The sequence below is a fragment of the Manacus vitellinus genome, unplaced genomic scaffold (assembly GCF_001715985.3).
Source record: "Manacus vitellinus isolate BGI_N305 unplaced genomic scaffold, ASM171598v3 scaffold_9_pilon, whole genome shotgun sequence".
Lineage (NCBI taxonomy): Eukaryota > Metazoa > Chordata > Aves > Passeriformes > Pipridae > Manacus > Manacus vitellinus.
The window spans coordinates 2730138-2738460 of record NW_021940917.1 but is presented as its reverse complement, the minus strand read 5'-3'; the positions used below and the strand labels follow the sequence as shown (position 1 = coordinate 2738460).

Genomic DNA, 8323 nt, shown 5'->3' with positions numbered 1-8323 from the left:
TCCTTTTAAATAAACACACTGAGAAGTATGTCTTGGTTCTCATATTGGCCAGAATAAGGGACACTTGAATGAAACCTGATCTCAGAGGTGAAAATAACTTACTGCATTTAGAATCCCTGTGCACAGTAGAGTAAATGCTTTGGTTTTCTTTAAAGCTGTAAGGTTAGAACTAAAGCAGTGAGAGATCTTAGAGAAAAGCAGCTGCCATTACATCATTGCTTTATTGCTTTGAAAGTAAATGACCGTAAATAAATGCTCCAGTAAGAACAGATGTTTTTATCTACATCTCTTTTTTTATTGCAAAACAATTGTTACAGAAATTTCAGAAAGTTCTACTGTAGTAATTGCCAACTTCTGCTCTTTATTACGCATCTAAACACAGTCTAAAAGTGCATTGTGAATCCAGTAGACCTTTGGAAAGGACCATTTTCCCTAGTTATGTACATTTAGACAAATCATACTTGAAAAGCTTTGTATTAGTAGGAATTTGTTTAAAATGACATTTTAATAATTTTTATCCCTTTATAAATGATTGTTATACACTTAAAAATGATAGCCCAAATAATAAACGATTAAATAGCTATGAGTATAGTATATTGAAAACACTGTTCCAGACAGCAGTAGCAGCAAATAGACTCTCCTCATGTACAACAATTGCAGCGGTGGAAAAAGGATATAACTTTAATACAATTTACTCTTGTACAGGCATAAAACTGTATTTCACATCCAATTCCCTCTTCTGTCCCTTCCCCCTCCCTCCCAAATACTAAAATAAACAAGAGTTATCACTTCCCTGCAGCAGAAACAGCAGCAATTTAATAATCAAATGTTTTTTCCTAATAGTTCTTTGAAATAAGTATTGTGTGGCTCTACAACAGATCTGAAAGCATACAGCAGAAATTAAAAGGTCAGAGACTGTTTCACAACCAGTCAGGCTCAAAGGCTCTGTCATTAGGCTTCCAGCTTGAAGATAATTTAGTGTAACCCATGCTATGGCTCAAAGTAATACAGAGTTAGAAATGCAGAATAAATCCATCTCCTGACAAAAGTCAGAGTATGCCATTCAAATCAGTGGATTTTCTGCAGATTTGCACCAGCATAAGTAAGACCATAGTTTGTAGTCAGGAGAGGAGAAACCTGTGTGACCTGTAGTGTTCACTGTATGACTGGCTATAAAGCAGGGTAACTCTCATTGGGGTGCAGAAACAAAGTCCCTCCGCATTCAATACTACTGCTTTTGTGCCAATGTGTGGCAAGGACATGAATACCACCTACAGTAATGAAGGGCTTCAGTAGGTGAGCAGACGCCCCCAATACTTTACTTCATCCCAGCTGGGACTGTGTTTTCATTTGAGGTGGCTGAAGGAAAAATCCATGCTAGGAATCTTTCCCATCTCTTTTGAAGAAGATGATCTATGCCTACTGTCTTTCAGCAGAACTGAAAATGTGGCCTTTCTTAAAACAGTTATGCATATTGTGCAAAAATGCAAATATATTATCATTTTTAAGCAGGGGAGAGACATCACAACTACTTAAGCATTCCCAGGGAAATCCAGGAATGACCAACTCACATTTTCCCTTCTGGTGATTATCAGATTCTCTTAAGTGTTTAACCTGAGCAACATAACAAGACATTTATGCTTGTTTTGAAAATCTGCACCACGAATTTACAGAGCATTTTGTTTCACTGGTTCAGTCTAATACCTTTGATAACTAATGCTCTCAGGACAGATACTTGTTTGCTCTGACTGCAGTCATTGGAATAAGGCTGTGTGCTGCTACCAGCACATTTTTTGAGCAGTTATTCATGTAGTTGCATTTTCCATGCACTGACAGTTTCTAAGAAACAAATCATTTTCTTCTCATACAAAAAATATACCTAACTAAGATATTTATCCCCTGACAAAAGGCTATCCATTCCACAAAAGGTACAAATCAGTTTTGTTGTTTTTCTTTTTTTTTTACCAAAAAATCTATAAATGGAAAATTAAAGAAAAAAATTAATCTATGTCTGGAACCCAGAGGGATTTCCGTACGTAGATGAATGTATGTTTTGGTTTTTTGTTATATTTTCAAATTATCCCCTCACTGCCATTTGTTAACTGGCACTTGTGCTAAGAACAATAATGTAGCACCTTATCTCTTCCAAAAAAAGAGAGAGCCAAATGTCTGAGCACTGCTGTAGGTTCGCATTTTGTACTGAGTATTCAAATTTCATAAAATACAATTGTCATTTAAAAATAATAAAAAAATCACTTACTTTGCTAAAGATCAAACATAATGGAAATAATGTAAACATCCAAAAGTTTGAATTCATTCCTAACTGGATTCATCTTTACAGGCAGGCAATAGTAAAATGTTAAGTCTCCTAGTAGTCCAAAGAAACTCATGGAACAATGCATGCATTTTCTTTGACACAAAAAAAGACTGGACTGTAAGAAAGAGAAACTACTTCAGTAATATCACACTGTTATTGTGAAAGAATATTGTGCTATAATACAATACCTAGGACAAGTGTATACCCCAACTGTAGAATAGAATCACTTAAACCGGAAACAATAGAACAGATTATTATAGGAAAATATTTATAAAATACTGCACACAGCTTCCTCAGTCAACCAGCATATGTAAACAAACAGCTAAGCTCAATTGAGTTTCAAAATATTATTAAAGTTCATTTATCTTATAATCTTTTGCATAACATGCCAGTTCATCTTTCACACCATCACAACTCATCTGTCATGGCCCACAGCAGCTCATTAGCTGTTTATACATCAGCTCATACAGACATTTAAGTAGAGCTACACAAAGAAATGTGTGAAACATACCAAACTTACACATTGTGACAAGAAATGCATATTCCATATGTAAGCTAATAATTGGATAGTGGAACTTAATGCTTGATGCAACATGTGCTATTTTATTGAATGTTACAGATTTACAACAAGACCATATAATGCAATATTAAAACTGTCCTGTAACGTTCACTAATATTACCACATGTCACAACTATATATGTGTCTACTTTATAAGTTATCCTTTGATACAGAATATGTCATATGGCACATGCTATAGCTACACGATGATGATAAGACTTCCACTCTCACTAAATGATCATAATATTAGGAATGAGAAGTCTGGTCCCACTGCAAGGAGTAGGTGTTTTAGCATCAAATTCAAAAAGGAGCAGTTTGATGCAATGCGTAAAAGCAGGTGAAAACAAAATAATCTAACATCCATCATAATATATATTCTGTAGAAACCACATCATAGAATAAATGGGAAACATTCAGGAACAGTGGTGTTCTGACATCTTGCAATCACACTTTTAACATCTGAATTTACATTTTATACATAATGGCAAATTTTAAGAGGTAAATAAAGTGTCCTGTTTCATTTTACCCGGAATGTGTGCTCCAGATCAATAAGGTGCTGTATCCTAAACATTTATACAGCTTCTAGGTTTGGCAAATTCCTTTACCCTGAAAAACTAAAAGATGAAATCTACCCCAGAGGAGAACCCAATGCCTTGAACTAATTCACTAAGCACTGATAAGGAATTTGTAATGAATCTGAAATTCCTCTAGAGTAGGCCAGTAATATGGTGAAAATAAAAGAGTCCACAATAGTTTTAGCAGACATTCATAAAAATAACAAAAGAAAACAAAGTGAGAATATCCCCCTCTACTCACCAAGGATAGATATATTTGGAGAAGCCTTAGGAAAAGGCTGCTAACAGAAGTTGGCACATTTGAAGCATATTGTTAAATAAAGTTCCTTTGCCCTTGGGCATTTTGCTATTGTTCAACAATCAGCCTGCCACAAGCATGCTTCATAATGCACAGAAAGGTTTCTGACCTCTCTTAGTATTGCCATGTGACTGTAATGCTGCACATGGGCTGAAAGGCAATTGCATAAACACACTGTCTTGGTGGAGTTTAGCTCATTGAAAGCCTGAACAAATAGAAGAAAGCAAGGAAAACACTGGTGCAGGAAGTATGAAACACTGTTCTTAACATCCCCTTGCTGCATTTCTTTGTTTCCTGAACTTTCCAACGCAGTGACTTGTTACCTAAATGTTTTCCCCTTCTTTGCCTCTTTTCCTGAGGCTGATGATTATTTTCTGTCTGGATTTGTTGCCTTTCAGACTTAGTTTTCAGATGGTGCTCAGAGTCTCCCAGTGTGAAGACTCGGTGAAAAAACGTCAGCCTGCATTCTCAAAGGTGCCTTTGAAAGATAATTCCCATTTAAATAATGGGAAGTATGTACCCCACTCATGTATTCATTTTTAATAACAAAAAGGAGCTGGTTCTACACAGCTGTTGGTAATTGTACAGATATTTTAATTTTTAATAGCACTAGCTTCAACTCTTTAAAAGCTTAAATGTTTCGCCTTCAAAAGTATGTGAAATTTTGATCCAGTTGCAGTTTATGCTTCTCTACCCTTTTCCAGTCTTCTGCATACCCTTCCACCTGTGACCTGGGACACCTTCTCATGAGAAGTTCGAAAGTCTGGTTGACATTGTGGACCCTTGGGTCAGCTCAGTGGAGTCACAACTGTCTTCAACCAAAATGCATCACTGCACTACTATTCATACACACTTCCTCCTATAAAAAATGCTCATTGTGTCATAAGCTGCTGAATGGTGAAAGCCTAGTCACAACTGATGGCTTTTGCTCTTTACAGACACTTGCAGTTTCACTTTGGTTCTTTAACTTACCTTAGAAGCATATAGAAATTTTAGTGTTTTCCAGTCCTCTGACAAAAACATTTTCCTTTAAGCAACTCCAGTCTAATTACATGAATCTGGATTCAGATTGCTTGATAATTCTTGTATACTTTGAAATGTTCAAATACAGCTATGTACACATGAAAAAAAAGGTGTATATTTTCAGTTGAGGGAATGATGTGAAAAGTCGGTAGCTCAAATGGAACAGCAAGAAGAACCCGATAGCAGTGTGGTGCATAAATCTCCCCAATTTGTGTACATAATTAAACGGAGCAGTAAGAACCTGACAATATTACCATGCTCTGCTCTGATAACCCTCTTCTTACTGTTCCATCACATCCTTTGATTTAGTGAGACAACATGTGGTAAAAAAATAAATATATACTATTCCGCTTAATTACATTCATCCTGAGCTTGCTCAGCTGTGCTAGAATCTAGAACGCCTGTTTTATACAGGAAATCACCTGATATTTTAGCATAAATTCTCCTTCTGTTTAAGTTGCAGTACAAAAGGCATTTCATTTCCCTTTCTGCTCTTCAGAATACAAACTTTCTGTGGCACTAGAAGTTGATATAAAAGGAGACAAGTGAACATTATGGTTGTCGTGTTCACCTTTCTTCATTTCCACAAGTGTGGGATGCAAGGGACTTGGGAGTCTTGTTTGCTGCCAGTTCCTACAGAAATAACAAATGCTTTTCAGCAGTCATCACAATGGTGAAATAGATGAAAAAGAGGTTGTGATTGAAGCTGAGAACATTTAAATTGTACATCTCTTTTTGCCAGTTAATTTCTGCATCTTAAAAACTTGAATAATGATCAAAGATTTTAGGATGCCTTCTAATAAAAGGCAGATATTTATTAATTTATTTATACCTCTTAATTTATTTCTTCTGACTTCAAAAAGGGGGATTGTTATTCCTCTTGTTTACCGAAGTCGTTGTAAAGCTTTCATCCCTCCCTTTTTCCTTAAGTGCAAATGTCAACTGGGTCAAAATGCAGTACCTCAGTGGGCGATACTGAGATTGACAATGTGCTCCCTTGACCGGTGGCTAATGCCAACTGGAGTTGACATTTGGTAACGTGAAGGTTTTTGGTTTTAATTCTGCTGAGCAAATGGACTGGAGAACAGATGACCCTTTGACTGCCAGTGAGCTTTGTCTAAGCCTAGCTGTGTTTGCTTTCAAAGCTGCAGAAGGCTCCTGTTCTTGACAGTCTCCTCATGGACAGGTTGTCCCCTCTGCTCTCTGGCCTGGAGGACTTACTCCTCTCAAAGGGGTTCCGCAGGCCTGTTGCGTTTCGCTGCCTGTCGAGTTTGTCACTGATAGAGTAGCTCTTCCGCGTGTGCTGAGCATACAACATGTTGGACTCCTCTGCAGAGTAGCTGTTGGCTCGCTCTATTTTTGGAAGTGGGATGCTGTTGGCCAGAGTTCTTGCAGCATTGCTGTCTTGAGGAGATAAAGGGATTCCCTTCTTTTCTTTGGCCTCAATGTCTTCATGATCAGAGCTTGGGTGGCTTAGTTCAGCTTCTCTCTCTGGGTGGCAGCATCCCAAGTCTTCCACTTTGCCCCCAAGACTTCCTGGGAAACTGGCCCTCTCTGCGATGGCCTGGGGAGCACTCACACACCTCGTGTCTATACAATCTGTAATACTTGTGTACTCTGCTGTTTTGACTGGGACTCCAAGGCTGCTGAAGTAGCTCCGAGATGGAGAGAACATAAAGCTGTGAGATTTCACAATGGGCGTTTCCTCCAGTATAAATGGAGTTGTAGCCAGGTAACGACTGCTTTTAGATCGCTCTAAAGTGTGATACAAGGGAGGATCTGAATCCCAGGGGATTTGACAGTCGGTGATTTGTGAGTAGTCTGAAGAAAATGCCCTTGTTTCTATTCCAGAGGTTTCCTCATAATCAAGACTCCTGCCAGAAATTTTTTCACCAGGTGTACTGCTAATGTATGCACTGCTAGCTAAAAGGGAAGAGGCTATGTGAGCCTGCAGAGCTGCATCTCCGGGACCAAGAATATTTATGGAGCTCTCGAGAGGTTCTGTGTCAGAATGCATCTCATCCATGGCAGAAACATAGATGTCTATACAAGATGAAGGTCTTCTGGAGTCTGGGGCGATTGACAAAGTGCTTGTAGGGGCTAATGGAGGCTTTCCTTCTTTTGCTATTGAGTGGGAACTGATTGCCCGATGCAGGCTTGGAGATTTTTCCTTAAAAATGCTTTCCAGCTTTTCCAACCCACACTTGTCCTTCATATTTGTTGCATAGAAAGAGTGGCTTCGCATGCGGGGTGTGATCGTAGGCGATGTTGGGGACATGGACTCCTCTCCTGTGGGATCTATGCTCTCCTGAAGCTTGTAAGCGTTTCCTTCCTGACTGTTGAAGCTACTCTGTCTCACGATGTAGGCTGCATCCGTGCAGTCAGATGAGGTCCTGGATCGTATCTTAGTTGTCTCACCTCTCTCTATGCCAGTCATTTTTTCTAAGGCAGTCACCATCCGTCCCATCATGTCTTCCAGCTGAGCAAGCCTGATGTCAACGGTCTGCAGAGAAGCCTTCATGCAGTGCTCTCGCTCATTTACTTCTTCTAGTCGCATGGCCATATTCTCTACCCTTAAAAAGGGAAGAATTAAACAGGTTAATTTCTACAAAGCAGTGATGTTAAGCTAACAGGTCACCAAAATTTTTGACAATGAAGAGGTCTCAAAACCCCAAGGCAACCTACACTACCTCATCTGCTTCAAAACCCTGCTAGAAGAAGTTCCACAAGCAAATACCACTGGCTTGGGAAACTGCTCCAGTGGGTTAAACAAGTGACACCTGCTGCATAATGCAGAGAGGAGGATTGGGTGTGACTTATCCTAGGGACAGGACATATTACATAAATGTTACCATGAATTACTGCCTCTCTTCTGTCACAGCTTCTACTTAGGTTGTTATGAATGAATAATACTTATAGCAGATGACACGTCTCCAATTGTGCCACGGGCAGGACCAGTGCAGCTAACTGCAGAACTAAATGAAGTAAGGAAAACAGGCAATATGCCATAGAAGGTGGCTAACGTAATATTTTTTTCCTGGTATTTGCCCCAGATTTACACCAGTTAGTGCTATGTGGACCTAAGCAGATAGTTTTTTTGTTTGCTGATTCATTTTTAGCTCAGATTTATAGAAAAAATATATCAGTTATTTTATTGAATATAGATTATATCAAGTTAAATATGCATGAAAACTGCAGGAAGAGAACACTGATCAAAGCAAATACAGCCTACAACAGGACACACACACTAAGATTGCTCCATTACTGTGATAGTGCTTTGGGTAGTCTCTGGTAATAGCTTAGGGATTGAAATGATGGATTTTAAAGCAATTTTTTAGCTGCTCTTGTAATATATATATAAATATATATAATAATATATATATATAAAAAACTAAGTTAAAATAGTAAGAGGTAATTGAATGTAAGATTCAATATATGCAATTTAATTTAATTTAAACTTCAGTATATTTTTTCTACATTGTTGATCTGTCTCATTTTAAAATGTTTTCAACTTTAGGTGAATTGTGTACTAATCTGTGCCAATGGCCTTC

At 38.2% G+C, this 8323-nt stretch overlaps 1 protein-coding gene across 4 annotated transcripts in view; it reads right to left on the bottom strand.

Annotated features, from left to right (window-relative positions):
* Positions 1-289: 289 nt before the first annotated feature.
* The window catches only part of TRPM3 (transient receptor potential cation channel subfamily M member 3), a 409575-nt gene continuing 401541 nt past the window's right edge, over positions 290-8323 (bottom strand). For 3 of the 4 annotated variants that reach the window (XM_018085992.2, XM_018085991.2, XM_018085990.1), the window contains exon 26: positions 290-7345. In XM_018085992.2, the coding sequence (XP_017941481.1) occupies positions 5896-7345 (1450 nt within the window). In that variant the 3' untranslated portion in view covers positions 290-5895. The remainder of the gene's footprint in view (positions 7346-8323) is intronic. The other variant, XM_018085995.1, reaches the window with a different exon arrangement.